Below are 20390 nucleotides of genomic sequence, written 5' to 3' on the forward strand. Positions count from 1 at the left end.
AACACGCTAAGACAATAATTTTAGGGATTTCAATCTTCAATATGGTACAGTCAGGAGTCTGAGACCTGCATTGCAGACCTGTCACTCATTGTCTGTGTCCCTTGGAGAGGTCATATAAAATCCTCAGGTCTCTGTTACACATTTATAATAGGATTTGGATCCTTTTCATTCTAAGCCTTTGTATATTTATAATTATACAGTTCTGCTACAGAGTCAGAATGTTGAAATACCCCAGATTTAGGCTTATGCACATCCACATTACATGATACCAACTAGCGCCTCCTCATCAAACTCTTCCTTACTCTTGAGTCCTTGACCCCTGAAAGCATGATGGCTTTCAGCAGGTAAATGTACTAATTAATGAACAATCAGAGGCAATTTGGCAGAAGTTGTCCTCCACGCATCTCTACTTCATTCTAATTTCCCAGAGGAAACTGAGCCAATTTTTCTCTAAATTCAACACCGCTGCATAATCCTTCAATCAAATCCTATTACCTAATCTAAAAATCTGGCTCTCTTGGTTATCTCTTTTTATTTTATTGTTAACTTCTATTATAATCTCTTCTCTCCTTCAGCAGACTACAGCAAGGGCTTCTCTCCTTCCATCTTTCTTTAGATATGTCTGGCAATTACATATGAGAAAATATTGCCACTGCCAGCTTTCTTAAGCTACCTTATCTTATAAAGTATCTTATACTTTCCAAAATTTCCATTGTATTAGTTTCCTAGAGCTGCCATAACAAAGTACCACAAACTGGGTACCTTAGAAATTGATTCGCTCAAAGTGTTAGAGTCTAGAAGTCCAAAAATCATTGTCATATCTGAAAAGCCATGCTCTCTCTCCCAGCTTCTGGTGATTGCCAGCAACCCTTGTCATTCCTTGACTTGCAGATACATAACTCTAATATCTGTGTTGTCATTACATGGCATTCTCTCTTCTGTGTGCCTGTGTCTTCAAATGGCATTCTCCTGTGTATTTGTCTATTTCATTCTACTAATTTTAAGTTAGTTTGCTCCTGTTATTCTAGTTTCTCGAGTTGTCATTTTAGGTTATTTGAGATCTTTCTACTTTTTTGATGTAGGCAAATACTGCTACAAACTTCCCTCTTAAAAATGCTTTTGCTATATCCCACTGGTTCTAGTATATTGTGTTCCCCCTTTTTGACTCAAGAATTTTCTTAAAAATTTCCTTTTTAATTGCTCCATTGATCCATTAGTGGCTCACAAGAGTGTTGTTTAATGTCCATGTATTTGTACCATTTCCAAAGTTCCTCCTGTTACTGATTTCTAGTTTTATTCCATTGTGGTCAGAAAAGCTACTTGATAAAATTTTGATTCTTTTAAACTTGTTGAGACTTGTTCTGTAGCCTAACATATGACCTTTCCTGGAGAATATTCCATGTGCTATTGAGAAGGATGTATATTCTGCTGCTGTTGGACAGAATGTTTTGTAAATGTCTGTTATGTCCATCCTGGTCTAATGTGTGGTTTAATTATAATGTTTCCTTGTGGATTTTTTGTCTGGATGATCTCTCTATTCCAGTTCCTTACAATTATTTATTGTAGTATATTTGTCCTTTTAGATCTATTTATATTTGCTTTATATATTTCGGTACTCTTATGTTGGGTACATATGTATATATAATTATTATATCCTTTTGCTGTACTGGCCTCTTTATCATTATATAATGGCTTTATCTCATTTTACAGTTTTGGTTATTTTATCAGATGTAAGTATAGCTCCTCCTACTTTTTTTTATTTCTACGTGCATAAATTATCTTTTTCCATCTCTTCACTTTCAATCTGTGTGTGTCTTTACAAGTGTAGTGAGTCTTTTGTAGGCAGCAGATAGTTGGGTTTTGTTTTTTATTCAATCAGCCACCACTTTATGTCTTTTGATTGAAGAATTTATTTCATTTACATTCAAGTTAATTATTGATAGATAAGGGCTTACTGCTGCCATTTTGACACCTGCTTTCTAGTTGTTTTGCAGACCCTTTCTTCTCTTACAATCTTCCTTTGTGTGTAAATGATTTTCTCTAGTAGTATTTTGATTCCTTGCCTTTTATTTTTAATATATCCATTATAGGTTTTTGCTCTGTGGTTACCACAAGGCTGACAAAAAACATCTGAGTTATGACATGTTATTATAAAATAACTTCTTAACTTTGATAGCAAAGACATAACAAAAAACTGTACACTTAATTCCATTCTCCTCCCACATTTTGAATTTTTGAGGTCACAATTTTTATATTTTACATTTTATATTGCCTATTTCTTAACAAATAATTTCACTTACTATTTTTAATAGTTTTATCTTTTATTCTTCATACTAAGGATATAAGTGGTTTATGCTCCACAATTACAGTATTAGAATAACAATCATGTTAGCATTCTTGTCTTTAGATTAGAACTCCCTTCAGCATTTTTTACAGGACAGGTCTGATAGTAGTGAATTCCCCTCAGCTTTTGTGTGTCTAGTAAAGCCTTTTTCTCTCCTTCATTGCTGAAGGACAGCTTTGCTGGATACAGTATTCTTGGTTGGCAGTTTTATTTTTCTTCAGTACTCTGAATACATCATGTCCCACTCCATCCTGGCCTGTAAGGTTTCTGCTGGCAAAGTTTGTTGTCAGGTGTATTGAAGTTTCCTTATATGTTATTTGCTTCTTTTGTTTCTCTATTTTCAGGGTCCTCTATTTGTCTTTGACCTTCCAAAGTTTGATTATAATATATTTTGGGGTATTTTTATTTGGGTTGAATCTGATTGATGAGCTTTCATCTCCAAGTTCCTGTATATTTATATCTTTCTCCGGGTTTGGAAAGTTCTGTTATCGTTTATTTGAATAAACTTCACACTGCTTTGTCTTTCTCAACTCTCTCTTTAACTCCAACAACCGGAATATTTTCTCTTTTAATGTTGCCCCATCAATTCCATAAGCCTTCTTCATTGTCTTTTCATTCTTTTTTTCCTCCTCTGATTGTTTCCAAATAGCCTGTCTTTGAGTTCACTAATGTTTTTATTCTATTTTATCACTTCTGCTCTTGATGGTCTCTATTTCATTTTTCATTATGTTCCCTGTATTTTTCAGCTCCAGCATGTTTGTGGTTTTTTAATTATTATTTCAATCTTTATTACATTATCTGATAAATTTCTGAACTGTTTTTCTGCATATTCTTGAAGTTCATTGATCTTCCTTAAAACAGCTATTTTACATTTTTTGTCTAAAGATCACAATCTCCATCACTTTAGGGCCAGTCCCTGGTGCCTCATTTTGTCTACTTGGTAAGGTCATATTTTCCTAAATGTTCCGGATGCTTGTGGATGTGTGACAATGTCTGCACATTGAAGGATTAGGCATTTATTCTAGTTTCCCCAATCTGGTTTTGTTTATGTCCATTCTTCTTCAGGAGATCTTCCACAGACTCTAAGGAGACTGACTGTTGTCTTTCCTGAGCCCAAGACCAGTATAGCTGTCTCAGTATTAGAGCATTAAAGGGCATGCTAAGCCCAGGTTTGCTGTGAGTCTTGTGAGAGCTCTGAGATTTATGCAGCTTTCTAGCCCAGATAGACCGGAGGAAGACCCAAGGAGGGTACCCAGGTTGTATGAAAAATCTGGCCAGAAACCTAAACCCAGAAGACTGTTCTGGTAGCTAAGATGGATGCCCATCTCCTACAGTCCCTGGACAGGTGAGGTAGTTCCTTGATTGCAGCAGGAGAGACCAGGGCTGAGACTGGGGACCCTTGGATCTCCTGCAGAATGGCTGCTGGCAAGCCTATCTTATTGGCTCATATGAGTATGCATCTCCCAGCAGGTCTCTGCACAGATGGGCTAGTTCCCTGACTGCAGAGGGATCAGAACTGAGGCTGGTTTCCCTCAGGATCTATTATGGGACGAAGGCTGGAGAGCACAACATGGAAGTTCAGGCTCCCAGGATGCAAGATATGGGCGAGTCTCACTCTAGGTCCTTGTGTGAGCAGTTCTGAGCTGGGACTTCAGCAGAGATGGGCTGAAGTCAAGTCACAGGGCAACTTTCAGATTCATTGTCTGCAGTCAGAGGAGGCTCTCTGTTGAGGCACTAGCGTACATGATTCTTTCTGGACTCCTTGGCAGATGGTTTTGGTTGTAGGCTCAAGACCAAATGGGTTTTTAGCCAAGCTCCTTGGGGAATGGAGCCATTTCCAGGCTTCAATCCAGAAGCAAAATCAGCAGATCAGCCACTAGGGTGCTAGTCTGTACTCTCAAAACAACCTCTAGGTCGTGGGATCCACTGGGGTTTCACAACCTTATACCTGAATCGTGAGGCTGGTGGTGCAGAATTACTGTTGTTGTGCAGGGTGGAGGGGTAATGAGTGGGTTGCCTTCTGTTACGCCATCTTGCTGGCATCATTCTCCCCAGTTAATTTTGATGCTGCTGGTCAATGAAATAATAGTCTACAAAATGTGCATAGAGCAATGAAACAATGGCTTTCACAGAGTAAACCTTCAATTAATGTTAATTACCATTTTTAATGCTTAGTTCTTATACATCAAGTCTCTTTTAACAGTTGGAATTGTTTTACTTCTTAAATATCCCAATTAAAATGCCACTTGTTTTTTGCTCATCTTGATGCTTTCTCCCAGTGGGAATTATCAATGAAATTCTTAAGTAATGGTTTGTTTAAGGAAAAAAAATTACCTAATTTTTCTGAAGGATGTGACTATCACTGGTTTTACTTTTTGAAGCAAAAGAAGTGAGAAGTAAAAAATTAGATTTGAGACTATGGTTATACCTTTATTTAAAAAGATGACACTCAAACAACACCATTCCTGGAGGTTTCCTTTAACCATCTCTGCCTATCTCCCTCCAAGTTACCCCAGTTATCAAGAAAATTTACTTTCAATATTAGAGATAACAAGATTCTGTGCCATTTGGAGAGTGCCTGAAATGTTTCCTATTTTGTGGCTCCTCAAAGAGACCAAAGGAGGGATTTATAACTGATGATTACCATCTAACTTCAGGTTCTTGTCCTGCCCTTTCTAAGGACCATTTCTGTCCTTTTCAACCTCTAGCTGTTCTGTCTTCTTTAAGTTTGGTGAATGGCTAGCACTATCTTCTGGCTCACCCCTCTTACTCTTTGTTCTGACCTCTTGAACTCTGTTACTGCCTCATCAGTTCTCAAATGAACTAGCACTTGGGTGACTCTGGCTCAGAAGAGTTCAGTTCTGGCTTCTTAGTTCATTCAGTTCTGGCTTCTTAGACTGCCTTGCTGTCACTGCCACTGCTCAAGCGGCCTTACCCCACCCCTTTCTGGGACCAGAAAGGTATCCCTTTGGCACAAGCCTCTGCTGCCATCTGGTGGTCAGAGTTTCACTCTTTTTCTGCCCCATTTCTACTAGACATACTAACTAGGCACCCACCCACACCTTGCATCATGCTGCTTCCACCTGGCAGGATTAGAAACTGTGTATCTCATGGTTATTGAGATTTAAACAAACAAACAAAAAACACTTAATTTTAAAGTTAGAGATACAATATTTTAAAATAATCTTGACATTGTCACATTTCAGTGAAAAATTCATTGTCCCCCAGCACAGTTACAACTCTGAATTTAAATTGTACATTATAAATTCTGTTGTGCCTTAGCTAGGCAAAAGAAAACTTTCAGTGGCTTTCTATATAATTCAGTTCTCAAATTCTGTCTCAGTGTCTGCTGTATAGGTTTTACATCCTCAGCTGCATGAAAATAACCATGAGGACAAAGATAAGATCCTGGGCTTGCATCTTACAATAACTATATATATAGTTATATATATATTATAGTAATATATCGTAGTAACTATATAAACAGTTATTGTAATAACTATATAGTTATTATGATAACTTACAATAACTATATTCCCCATGGCCACAAGTCAAATAGTAGTAGGATTTCTTGAAAAGATTATTTCTTTGAACTTCAAAATGTAAGCAAAGCTATTCAAACTTGTGGATCTGCCACACTGTCTTCATAAACAGTTTATTTTTATCGAGGGCACTACTTCTAATATTTATAATGTAAACAGTGATCCCCCCCTGCCCAAAGTGAGTAGTCCCAAATTGGGAACCCCATTGAGAAATGACTTAAGAATAGCAAATAAATAACTTTACATGTAAGAAGATAGTTCACAAAATATTCAAAGATAACCTAAGATTAACTCAAAACAGCACTGAAAGAAGACATGCATTCAAATATGCACAAAGACCTTGAGAATAAGTCTGCAGATAGAGCCTATAAAACTCTGATAGAAAGTATTTATTACAAGATTAGAACTGAAATGTTCTATCTACTACCTCAGTCTGAGTGAACCAGAATCAAGAATCTACCTGCTTTGAGCACCGAGTATGAAACATTACTTGTGTATGGAAAGACTACAGAAAATCGTTAGAACTAACTTTTCCACTGACACCTCTGGATAAATGAATCTATTTCCAACCCAAATCAATGCATTAAATCAGTATTTTCAAATGGGAGTAATTTTGTCTTCCTCCCCCTACCCCCACCCCAACCCTCCCTCAGGAAATATTTGGCAAAGTGTGGAGACATTTTTGGTTGTCACTTGGGAGAGGGTGCTACTGGCATCTGGTGGGAAGAGGCTAGGAATGTTCCAAATGCCCTATTACGCACAGGACAGCCTCTCACAACAAAAAAGTATCCAGCCCAAAATGTCAATAGTGCCAAGGTTAACATACCCTGTATCAAACAATAGCAAATAACTTTGGTGCAAAACACGTTTCCTAAGGAGAAATCCAGTATATTCTGGATAAAGGGGAGATGGCAAAAGTTATTATTTTCTGGTCAAATATTAATGGCACTGGATTTTGATATACTCTTTCTACAGCACAATGTTTAACCAAGGCTTCCAATGTACTAGCCACTTCTTACTCATTTAATCCATGATGTCATCAATGGAGTGGACAAGTGTCATGTTCTAGGAAATGTGCAGCTGAACCAGGTCTCTTTTGGAATTTATTGGCAGAAAGAAGGAAACCCTTAAACAGAACCTTAGGACAAAGCAAAATGTATACTTTTGTACACCCCAGATTAATTCAAAATGTTTCTGATTGGAATGGAAAATGAGCCATTTGCCAAGTCAGTGGTTGTATACCACGTGACAGAAACTCTTCTTAAACAGCTCTGGCAAACATAGCACATCTGGTTAAGCTACGCAACTGAAGCCAACAGTTGTCTGAATTTTCTCTAGACTAATATCCTCCTCTAGAATTGGATTTTTGCAGGAGCAAGATTAGTGTATTAACATGGAAATATTATAAAGACCATCTCCTTCCCACTTGCATCTTTAGGTCTTTAAGGGTGGCACTAATTTCTTCCATTCCTTTACCATTCCCTCTTCCAAAATGAAATGTTTTTGTTTCCTATCTTGGCTGGGGCTAGGACAATTTTCCTACTGTAGTTTCCCAAAATTCATGTCCTTCCTAAAAGCCTTAGTATGTGACTGTATTTTAAAAAAAGATCTTTGCAGATGTAAAAAGACAAGGTAATATTGGAGTAGGGTGGACCCTAAATTCAAAATGACTGGTGACTTTTGAAGAAGACACAAGACATTCACAGGGAAGACAGCTATGTGACAAGATTGGAGATAAGCATCTGCAAGCTAAAGAACATCAAGAATTTCCAGCAACTGGCTGGGCGCAGTGGCTCACACCTGTAATCCTAGCACTTTGGGAGGCCAAGGTGGGCAGACCACGAGGTCAGGAGTTTGAGACCAGCCTGGCCAATATGGTGAAACCCTGTCTCTACCAAAAAAATACAAAAATTAGCTGGGCATGGTGGCAGGCACCTGAAATCCCAGCTACTCGGGAGGCTGAGGCAAGAGAATCGCTTGAACCTGGGAGGCAGAGGTTGCAGTGAGCCGAGATCGTGCAAATGCACTTCAGCCTGGGCAACAAAGTGAGACTCTGTCAAAAAAAAAAAAAATTCTGGCCAGGCGCAGTGGCTCATGCCTGTAATCCCAGCACTTTGGGAGGCTGAGACGGGTGGATCACTAGGTCAGGAGATTGAGACCATCCTGGCAAACATGGTGAAACCCCGTCTCTACTAAAAATACAAAAAAATCATCAGGCGTGGTGGTGGGCGCCTGCAGTCCCAGCTACTTGGGAGGCTGAGGCAGGAGAATGGCATGCACCCAGGGCGGGCGGAGCTTGCAGTGAGCAGACATCATGCCACTGCACTCCAGCCTGGGCAACAAAGCAAGACTCTGTCTCAAAAAAAAAATAAAAAATAAAAAATAAAATTCCAGAAACTACCAGAAGCTAGAAAAAGAGTCATGGAACTGATTCTCCCTCTGAGTATCCAAAAATGAACCAACCCTGCTGACATCTTGATTTTGGACTTTTGGCCTCTAGAACTGTATGAGAATAAATTTCTGTTGTTTTAAGCCACTCAATTTGTGGTCCTATGTTACAGCAGCCCTAGAAAACTAGTATACACACGATGATAGTTCTTACCCCATAAGTCAAGAAAACAATGGGGGTTGTGCCAACTCCCATATCTATTCCAATTACAAATTCAGGGAGTAAAGACATGACAGATAGGTGTACAGACTAATGGATTCTCTATGAACTAGATCTAGGCTAAGATTTTAGTTATTACCTAGACCTCAAATGCCCCCTACTCTGTCAGAGGGGCCATGATGATACTTTGGGTCTTTGGACTTGTGTCAACTTTGACCCTGTGGTAAACAGACCTTAAAATGATTGGGCATTCCCCTTTCCCCAGTATATAATTACCTGAGTTAAAGGCTATATGTTACTTTGGAGGAGGTCTGAGGAAACCAATACCATATATCCTTGCAGGGTCCCTCCTCCTAGGGACCCAACTTCTCTTTCAATGGGTTGTGGGTACAAAAACTGGCTCAGATCCAGAAACTAGAGAGGGCTCATGACCTTTTGTTGACACAATTGTCTTCAACCTCCTGATCACCCATCACTGACTTAACTGTAAAGACTGAGTACTCTGCTGATGATCCATTCATTTGGCCCCCAGTGATGCAATGTTCTATTAAATATCTCCGTAACTGTGGATCACTGTCCCCATCCCCTACAGCCTAGCTATTGTCAAAGATAACATGGCCTGAATACTAAAGCAGTGAAAACAAATTATGTTTGGTAACTACTGACAGTAGAGGAAAGAGCTGAGTTGCCTTCTGATCTGTACAGAGGTGACTGGGGTGTTTAAAAAGGAGAGTGGGAGTAGGGAGGTTGTAGGGACTCAGCAGAGTCAGAGAAATAGAAAAGTACAAAGGGTTGGTCAGTGTGAATGTGATTAGGTCAGTTGTGTTTCTTAGCTGGCAATTATCAAAGTTAGGATTCTATCCTCTCACAGAGACTGGAAGACAGAGGCCTTATCTTTCTTGACAACTATTTTTAAAAAGAATGGTTCCCAGGTTGTTGGAGAAAAGAAACGTGTGAACTGCAAGAGACACATATTTATAATTGTAAGCTCCTTTTAGTAAATCAATGCTCTAAGAAAGGAGATCAAGGGCCTGTTTTCATGTGTTGGCTACACAAAAAGTAGATTTTTTCTGGTAGCATTTAGCTTTCTCAGACAGGTTTTTTAATGGGGATAGGGACTTGCGATCACCCTAGGGACACTGCCTTATGCTGCTAGAGGCCATGCTAAAATTTGGTCAAGTCTCTCGGTGTAAGACTTTCAACAGAGTTGTTCTGTGTTGAGAGCTCTGTAGTTCTTCTTACAGTAATTGTGTCCACATGGTTTCTTAGCTGTCTAATAGTTAAGTGCTGCCACCTGGCCTCTATTAGCCCGGACTTTATCATCTCCATTGCTCTCTGTGAGCCCGGTGTTATAATGGTATCACTTACCATCAGCTCATAGGACAGCCACCACCAGCTGTATAGTGATATTGGTGTGCCCTTCAATAGTACATTCCTTGTTCGTTTGAATTTAATAATCTACTGTGTTTTCCAAACTCATATAGTACACCCACACAGGATGCCTGATTTTCTGGGTGTTTTCACCCTTTTCTTGCATCATATACCAAGGCTTTTCAATATTTATACATGACCTTGGGTTGGTCATTGCTTTTTCCATGCAGGAACCATCTTAACAGTGTGTTCTTGCTAAGAACCATCTCTTGGGATTCTTGCCAGGATATTAAAAATCCTTCAGGCCAGAAGAGTACTCTGAATAAACTCTTATCCAACTTTATATTCTGCATCATTTGATCATGCACCCTTAGAATCCAGTCCCATGCATATTCTCCTAGCTTTTATGGGTAGATGTGGCTCCTGCAGCTCTTGTGTGATACAGTACGTTTCTTCCCTCAGAAATACCAGCACAATTTTGGCCAAGTTACTTTATGTCTTAATCCTTGTTACTGGCCATTAGGAAGGAAGTTAGGAGCAGATTCTGGAATGGGGCTTGTATTAGTTTGCTAAGGCTGCCCTAGGGAGTTGAAAACTGTGACCTATTTTATGGTAGCACTCTCAGAGGCCGGAGAAATAAGTTCTGTATTTCTGAAGGGGAATACAGGCAGTTCATTTCAGCATCCACAGGAACCTGGAACAATGGGCCATTCTATGGTCCTGGAATAGAAGAAATGAAGGGTTTGGAGTGGCTAACCTAGTTTCCAAACTAACACACTCTTCTGTGGGTACAGTGAAATGCAATTTAGCAAATAGTACCATGTAGGGAGATTTTGGTGGTCTGTCTTCTGACTGTGATAGTAACTTGTTTCTGTAGAACTCTTCAGCTGCCTGACTTCTCTACATCATCAAGCCTCCAAGGGATGGGCCCCTTCCAAAGCTGTCTTCCTCTTTCCCAGCAGTGCTTTCCCAAGAAATCAATCACAAACTCAATTTCACTTTACAATTTCCTCTTTTCAGTTATTCAGTAGCTAAGATTTGTGCCACTGGCTCTCAAATCTGTTCTCAGAATTTCCTTACTCTGGGTAAGACCCCTTGCCTTCTGGCAGTGTGCCTCAGTTAACATTACCTATGTTTCATTACTGCTAGGGCCTTGCTATACCATTCCATACCCCTTGACTCTCAGCTTGTGAGTGGGCTCCAAAACTAACACTGCTCCTAATATTTATTTATTTTGTTTACTGGACATCTCCACTTGGATGTTAAATGAGCAACTCAAACTTAACAAGTACCAAACTGACCTTTCCCTCAAATCCTCAAACCTGAACTTCCATTATCTTCTTCATCCACTTGATGATACTAGTAGAAGACAGGTTCAGAGACATAACTGCTGATAATTCTACTCTTCCAGGGGCTCAGACAAAACAAAAAACAAAAACCCGGGTGTCATTGACTCTCCTTCTCCCATACCCCATGTACTGTAATCTCCGCCTTCACAATATTCAGAATTAGACCACTTCCTATCACCTTCCTGATTCAACTCACCATGTCTTGCCTAATCAAATGCAACGGCCTCTTAACAGGTCTCTTGTGCTCTGCCCTCTCATATCTGATTTATTTTCAACACAGCAGCTAAATTGTCCCTTTCAAATATGCCTAATGGTGTCACACCTCTACTCAAAACCCTCCAATGACTTCTGATCTCATTGAAGGTCAATAAAATGTCTATAAGGGCCCTTTGGTGTCTGTCCAATCCCATCTTCCACTAGTGCCCCCTTGATCAGTTAGCTAAAGCTTCACTGGTCCCATTTCTCTCTCAAATATACCACTCACATCTTGCCTCAGAGCCTTTGTACTTGCAGTACCAACTCACCTTCTCAGTATAGTCTTGCCTACATGAGATCAGTGTGCTTTCATCTGCAGCACCAAGAGTCCTTATCTCCCTCCCCATCATGTAACATGTTATGTATTTTTTAAAGTAGGTAATTTGTCTTATAATAAAAGCTCAGTGAGGGCAGAGACTTTTGTCTATTGTTTCAATAATGTATACGTCTAGTGCTTAGAAAAGGCTTGATTCTTAACTGACATACAATAAAATATTTGTGAATACTGAATAATAATGAAAAGCAGTCTTTCTTTGAACCTTAAAGACTTTATGCACCATCATAGATGGCTCTAAAAACTATCTGGTGTCTTAATTTGGTGAAGGTAAATTCAAAGGCTACATACTTACTAAAGAATTAGAAGATGCATATAAGGTATTTTAAAATTAGCAGATAAGATAACACTAGAAGTTGAGATTTCTTACCAATTTGTAAAGCTTGATGTATAATTTTAATGTCATTCTATCACAAACTTGATTTCATGTACACTTATGTATGAGAATTTAAATGTAGTCAACAGAAAACAAATATCAACTACATATTAATCACATAACAATATCAATAGTATAATTTGGCCAAAGAAATTACTAGCCAATACATATACATCACAACTAGCACTCAACATCTTTTCCTACAACTATATGACAAAGATATATTAATAAACAAAATTTAGATAAGGTGAACCAAAACAATAATGGTATCATTCTGTCGGTAAAATGACCATAGTATTATGGTCACATAAGAATTACAGACACATAAGAATTACAAAACAGAAAGGAAAGTAAAATTGCAAACCAGGTGAGGAATTCATTTTCTTTCTTTCCTTTTTTTTTTTTTTTTTTTTCTTGAGACAGAGTCTCACTCTGCCGCCCAGGCTGGAGTGCAGCAGCACAATCTTGGCTCACTGCAAACTCTGCCTCCTGAGTTCAAGCAATCCTCCTACCTCAGCCTCCCAACTAACTGGGATTACAGGCATGTGCCACCACATCCAGCTAATTTTATATCTTTAGTAGAGACAGGGTTTCACCATGTTGGCCAGACTGGTCTCGAACTGTTGACCCTAATGATCCACCCATCTCAGCCTCCGAAAGTGCTGGGATTACAGGTGTGGCCCACTGTACCCAGCCTGAGGAATTCATTTTCATTAATTAAGCACATTATACTATAGTCACAACACAGAAATTGGAAAGTCCTATTATCATGAATTTGGATGAAATGTAATAATAAAACCTAAATAACATCTTGTTTTAAGGGAAAGTACTGGGTTGCAAAAACCTGAAACTTAGATTGAGTTAACTCACAACTTAAAAGCTCAAAAATCAAAGTTTGAACATAAACGAAGGGCCACCTCAACAGTTGCCAGCTTAGTCTTAGAAGGCAGATCCAGGTTCCATGCTTGTATCGTTCTTTAGTTTAGTTGACAGATACCCCTTGATCAGTCCCAATCATTAACTCAGAAACCTAATTAGCATCCATCTCTTGGTCTGAAATTATCAAAGGGATAAATTTTGACAGTGTGAGCTCTTTTACTGACAAATGTGTAACTCTGCAAAGGTATATATGTAGACATGGTGAAAAAATTACTTCAGATTAGTGTACTGATACTGTATTTATTTGAGAATCTTGTACACACATCATGTAACAACAGGGATATGTTCTGGGAAATGCATCATTAGGCAATTTTGTCACTGTGCTAAGGCAATAGCCTACTACACATCTAGGCTATATGATACAGCCTGCTGGTCCTAGGCTGCAAACCTGGACAGCATGCTACTATACTTAATATTGTAGGCAATTGTAGCACAATAGTTAAGTATTTGTGTACACAGAAAAGACACAAGAAAAATACAATATTGGCCGGGCGCGGTGGCTCAAGCCTGTAATCCCAGCACTTTGGGAGGCCGAGACGGGCGGATCACAAGGTCAGGAGATTGAGACCATCCTGGCTAACACCGTGAAACCCCGTCTCTACTAAAAAATACAAAAAACTAGCCGGGCGAGGTGGCGGGCGCCTGTAGTCCCAGCTACTCGGGAGGCTGAGGCAGGAGAATGGGGTAAACCCGGAAGGCGGAGCTTGCAGTGAGCTGAGATCCGGCCACCGCACTCCAGCCTGGGCGATAGAGCGAGACTCCGTCTCAAAAAAAAAAAAAAAAGAAAAATACAATATTATATTTTATAATCTTACTGGCCCATTTTTGACCAAATGTTGTTATGCAACACATTACTATATTTATCCAAGTGTGGTTGCAAGCCTTATAACCAGGAAGTTTTGTGTATGTTGCCTATTTTTAAGATACTTGAAGGCCAGGTACAGTGGTTCACACCTGTAATTCCAACACTTTGGGAGGCCAAGGCAGGAGGATCCCCTGAGCCCAGGAGTTAGAGACCAGCCTGGGCAACATGGCAAAACCCCATTTCTACAAAAAATATGAAAATTAGCTGAGTGCAGTGGTGCATGCCTGTAGTCCCAGCTATTCGGGAGGCTGAGGTGGGAGGATCACCTGAGCCTGAGAGCTTGAGGCTGCAGTGAGCCGGGATTGTGCCACTGCACTCCAGCCTATGCAGCAAAGTGAGACCCTATCTCAAAAATGAAAGAAACACCAAATGATGCTTGAAATTCTTGAGAACTTGATTTTCTTAATTTAAAAAGGTAATCTGATTTGCAAGAGTTGTTTAGGCACTTGGGAAGAATCTGTTCATTAAAATTTAAAATATTGCCTAAGTGTTTGTATGAATCAATTTATTCAAAAATTCTAAGGAAAGTGATAAATATGTAAGTAGTGTTAAATATTTGAGAATAATTTAACCTGTTATATGTAATAACATGTAAGTTAAAGTGATTGCTTTCTATTTACAAAAAAATACATTCAAGACAAAAAGATCTATAAACATACCTAATTTATGTTTAAAATCTGAATGTAAATTAAAACATAAAGTAATTGTCAATGTTCCTTCTGCACTTGAAAACTAGCCTCAGATACTTAAAAAAATTACTAACAATTTTAGTGCCAGGTTTTTGCATCATTTTTAATATGAGCTACTCATTATTCAATTACCAGCACTAAATAACAAAGAACTCACTTCAGTATACAAAATGACTTGTCTTAAATTTTCAACTCTTCAAGCTTATTATTAATATAATCATATTTATTTTTCTTAAAGAGCAGCATTGAGAATTGCTTACATACAACACATTATAAATAAAAAATAATTAAACTTTTACCTTATAAGAATAGCTGATACAAAAATTATTCATCTGAGAATAAATTCTTTCATTTTAGGTAATATGCTATTTCAGGAAAGAAATTAAAAAATCAATGTTAGCAAATTAAAAATACATTAAGGATAAACATTTCTATTTCTCAAAAATTAATGCCTATTTACATGTTACACAAAAATACACTATGGTATTTTAACAAACTCAGGGCACAATTAGAATGAAATTTTGAGTGACCAACAGAACAATAAAAACAATGACAATAACACTTAGATCTAAGTAAAATTAATTGTGCTCCTATAAAACATTGTTAGTACTACTAGCAAAGGATTTGTCATATTATAGCTAGTTATATAAAATAATAGCTAGTTATATAAGTTATATGATATATGTATTTTATGTAAGTTATATAAGTATCTATCTTATAGATCTCCAAGATCTTACAGGGCCAAAACTGATAGTCATCCTTCTCTCCAAAGAATCCATTTCTGGAAACATAATCACTTAAAATAGTTGTTGAATTACATTACTCTAAACATGTTTTAATGATTAAAACAAAAATACTGACCTAAGATAATTTGTGCCAATTTAAAAGAAAAAAATATTTTAAAGAAAACTCACAGTCTTTACTGAGAACAAACTGGAAAAAAAAATTAAGAGCCCACAAAAGTAAGATGTAAACTACACTCATCATGTTTTTTCTTGCCTTATTAGTCAGTAAACACTCACTCAGTAAAGCTCAGCTTTTACTCTCCTTTTATTTTATTTTATTTTATTTTTTTGAGACGGAGTCTCGCTCTGTCGCCCAGGCTGGAGTGCAGTGGCCGGATCTCAGCTCACTGCAAGCTCCGCCTCCCGGGTTTACGCCATTCTCCTGCCTCAGCCTCCCGAGTAGCTGGGACTACAGGCGCCCGCCACCTCGCCCGGCTAGTTTTTTGCATTTTTTAGTAGAGACGGGGTTTCACCATGTTAGCCAGGATGGTCTCGATCTCCTGACCTCGTGATCCGCCCGTCTCGGCCTCCCAAAGGGCTGGGATTACAGGCTTGAGCCACCGCGCCCGGCCTACTCTCCTTTTAAAATTTGATCATGGATGGGAAATATAAGGTTGGTGATGTTGCTTTTGCCTAACATGTATATTTATTTATTTATCTGTATTGATATAGAAAAAAGTTTTGAGATCAGTAATTTAAGACATTTTAAAATTAATATGTTCAGAAACATGAACTGTACATTGTAAATAAATATCATATTTGACTTTTTGTCTCCTTTGCTTTCCAGCTCACTTACCCTTGTTTTCCTAAGAATTAAGTTATATTTCTCCTGAGTCAGATTTTGTTACTGTGAAAAAGGGAACATATAATTTAATTAACAACCAAAATATATTCTGAGTATATAAAAACTAAAAATAAAATTCAATGTCTTTTAAAATTGTTTACAAGAGCATGTATTCATACTCAAAAAGCAAAGTAACTAAATGAAAAAAATTAATCAATAACATGATTGTGACTATCACTTTGCAGGAAAAAAAATTTACTTTGCACCAATTACACATTCACAAATGTAAAGTGAAAGTTACCAAATCTACATGCAAAAGCAGATAATTTTCTACATTAGTCATGCTCTATCTTCATTCTTAGGATGGTCAGGTTCTTAAAAAAACCTATATTTTTTTGTGACTGCCTTAGTAAACAATAGATATAGTTTTGTTGTTTTTATTAAACTTAAGTATTCAAGGTTACACATAATTTCAAAAGCACATCCCAAAAAAGAGGTCCCTGGGTACTTATGTGAACATTATATATACTTTAGGAAAGCATATAGCAAATGCCCCAGCAATGGGGGGAAATACCAGTCATGTACTTTGTACCAAGAAAGAACACTTTTAAATCCGCTGCTAGAGCCTAAAATCACAGACGTCTTATTACATAATAAAGCTAAACATTCATTAAATTTTGCCTATATTAAAGAATTAATAATGCCATTGAAAGGGTTTGCTTATTTAAAGTAACTCAGTCCTTAATCCTTCTGTCATTGATGTTGTTGTTAAGTCTCTCTATACAATAATCACACTACCAATATATTTGTTTTACGAAGTTAATACTTTCATTTGGTTGAAATGTAATGTCAACTAGCATTATTTACACTATTTTATACCTTTAGCCAATACATGGGTTCTACAAGGAAGGAAGTATTTCTAAGAAAATATTAGCCATGGCTTCAACTCTATCAAATAATGAAATTCTGGTTCTTATTAAAAAGAATTAGGTGCACTACACTTATAATTCTTAATTTAACCCTTGAAAGAGTTTATTCATATCCCACCATGTTCCAAAGTCAATGAGGTAAGTTACTAAATAAATCTATACACTGATCTACTTAAAACTCTATAAAAGAGAAAGATATTCACTAAAGTTTATCAATAAAAATATCCAATAAAATATTTTATTCAAGAACAAAATTAAATGTGCCCTTTGCAAGGAAGATGACAAAAAATTTGTATGTTCCAAGAGTGATGAGGGAAAAGGTATGGCTTAATTAATTCTTCCACCTCCATAGATAACTGTCATTCTAGCCACAGAGTCAGAGTCAGACTATTACATAACATTCTACACACAGTATTCCTTTAATTATGATAACTAAAACCTTCTGAATTTTACTTTAAATAAAAGAAATGTAATTTCACATACCTAATTACCTATGTCTAAAATCATCTAATAGAACAAGGTCTCATTTCATTTACTATGATCAATGACTGCCCCCTAGTGGATATCACTTTCCTCAAATCTCTATATTGAGATTTCCTAGTGCTTACTCTTTAGCTTTTACAGATGACAACCTCCATTCAGAGTGGTTTTTTAGAAATTAAAAAGGAGAAGCAAGAAACTTTCACATTGCTTTACGTATCTTTTCTATGCATTACTTATGAATTAGTTTTTTATTTAGATTGGAACATTACATACTTATTTAAGAAGATGGCATAAACTTAAAGATAACTTCAAAATAAAACTATTCTATCATGATTCCTTTAAATCATAAATTCAGAAGCACTGTTTTTGAAAGGTGAAAAAGATGACATACAAACTATATAGTTCAATATGCTTCAACACAAACATGCAGTTTCACTTAATTATACATAAGTTTTATTTAAAGAAAAGCAAAACACACAACCAGAGCATTTCAAAGAAGGAGCTTAGAAAAATTTCAAGTGCGTTCATGGATCTCCAGTTACCATTCCAATAAAAAACTTTTTAAACCAAAGTTAAAATTAAGTGAAGAAATAAGTCCCAGTAAGCAGACTGAACAACACACATTTAAAATACTACTCTGTCTTCTTGTGTTCGTTCCCACCAAAGTGTACTGTTTAAAGTTCCACAACTATTATCTTCCTCCTCTTGTTCTTTAGTGAGTTCTACAAAAACCTAGGTGAAAAGAAATAAATGAATACAATATTCTGTATCTCAAGTATCTCAAAGAACTTTTAGCTAAATCAGAAATGGTACACGGCTATATCTAGTTATTTTAACAAGTATCAAGAGATTTATTAACATTATTCAAACAGAGTAAGTTATTTCCAAAAGTTACATGAAAAGATGAATACTTTAGATTAATAGATTTGTTTTTTAAAAAATAATTCATAACTACTTAAACAATGTAATTTCAAATACACTAATTTGAAATACCACCATCATGATACTTTCTTTACAAAACGAAAAAAACAGATATTCAAAATAAGCAAATGGAAGTTAGCTTGATTTAAGCATTCCATACTATACACAGGTATCAAAACATCACACTGTACCCGATAAACAATGTGATTTGTCAATTTAAAACAATATCAATTTAGAAAATAAAATTTTAAAAATTAGTAAGTGAAGAACCTATGGTTGATTAAAATTATACCAAGTTTAAGATTATCCTGTAACAATTTGTCGCTGATTTACAATCTCTCTCCCTCTCCAATATAAACCAAAACAATCGATATCAGATACTTTCTTCTATAAAATAATTTTTAAAAATTTAACTTTATAGTACCTGTTCCAATGTTGCTTGAGAAAAGCTGTATTCTTCAATGGCAAAAGCATGTTTAGCTATTAAAATACAAAAATAGTATTTTACTTATCAATATTTGAAAAAATGGCCATACATACCAAAGTAGTTCACAATCTGTTTTAAAATGTCTCTGTCATCAACTCACTTAAAGTTGAAGCTGCCAAAACAAGTTATTTTTCCCTCTTCTTCCTTTCTCTTCCCCACACCTATAATTCCTCTATAGCCCTAATTACTACATGTTTAATGTTACTTGTCTTATTTTACTTTTTCTAAGTTCTCCTCCATTATCTTTTTCCTGGTGATTCTTTTCATGTGATCCCTGCTCTCTTATCTTCCATTCTTCAACTCCACTGTAGCCTATTCTGGCTCCTTGAACTAGATTCTGGATATTGGTCCTATCTCCATAAACCGTTTTTTGTGTGTTTGGTTCTGTTTTTAAGACAAGGTCTTGCTCTGTTGCCCAGGCTGGGCAACGTGGCCTGGGCAACGGAGCAAGTATACAGTCATGGCTCACTGCAGCCTCGACCTCCCAGGCTCAAACAATCCTCCCACCTCAGCCTCCTGATTAGCTAGGACTGCAGGCACAAGCCACTATACCTGGGTAATTTTTAAAATTATTTTGTAAAAACAGGCTCTCACTATGTTGCTCAGGTTGGTCTCAAACCATGGGCTTAGGGGATCCTCCCGCCTCAGCCTCCCAAAGTGCTGAGATTATAGGTGTGAACCATCATGCCCGGCCCATAAATTTTTCTGTATTTATTTCAGATTCCTTTGCAATATAAGTTAATACCAAATTTCTGTTATTCTATTCATTCCTTTAATTTAATTCTCCATAAGTAGTTCAGGTGTTCTCTTTGGTCATAAAGAAATTGCCAGGAAAGCAGAACTTTCTTTACCTGACTATGTGAATACATATATTACAGACACAAAAATAATTAATTAGTGTTCTTTGCAAAAGAAAATCCATTAATCCATAGCTGTGACAAGAATATATACAGTATCAGGAAATCATTCTATATTCAGCAATCACATGAAAAATAATCATAAAAATCCTGTAGTTATTTTGAAAATTATTAATAATAAACCTTATACATAAATATAGGTTGTTTCACAGTTTACAAGTGCCATAAAATAATCTGCATATGAATACCTGATTCTTCCAGGAGGTAATCTCCCTCAACTGTCACCAGCATATATATTATCCTACATACCACTTATTTTTAAAATGCCAAGATTCTGTAAGCTTCCTTAAAATTTTGGGGACTGCCCACCCCTCCTACACTCAGAATTCTCTTTGCCACTGGAGTATTGATAGTGTTGCTATTTCTATGGACCAGTATGAGGTAAGGATTCAAGAAACTCAGAGCTCTTGCT

The 20390-nt window shown here is 37.0% G+C and overlaps 1 protein-coding gene across 7 annotated transcripts in view; it reads right to left on the minus strand.

Annotated features, from left to right (window-relative positions):
- Positions 1–13202: 13202 nt before the first annotated feature.
- The window catches only part of ABCA5 (ATP binding cassette subfamily A member 5), an 84326-nt gene continuing 77138 nt past the window's right edge, over positions 13203–20390 (minus strand). For 4 of the 7 annotated variants that reach the window (XM_030922556.1, XM_030922558.1, XM_030922562.1 and 1 more), the window contains 2 exons: positions 18999–19054; positions 17887–18385 (listed from right to left, as the gene is read on the minus strand). In XM_030922556.1, coding sequence (XP_030778416.1) covers positions 18278–18385; positions 18999–19054 — 164 coding nt within the window. In that variant the 3' untranslated portion in view covers positions 17887–18277. Of the gene's footprint in view, positions 13233–14971; positions 15038–15989; positions 16305–17886; positions 18386–18998; positions 19055–20390 lie in introns of those variants that run through there. The other 3 variants (XR_004054871.1, XM_030922559.1, XR_004054872.1) reach the window with 3 other exon arrangements.

Source organism: Rhinopithecus roxellana, chromosome 19 (assembly GCF_007565055.1).
Source record: "Rhinopithecus roxellana isolate Shanxi Qingling chromosome 19, ASM756505v1, whole genome shotgun sequence".
Lineage (NCBI taxonomy): Eukaryota > Metazoa > Chordata > Mammalia > Primates > Cercopithecidae > Rhinopithecus > Rhinopithecus roxellana.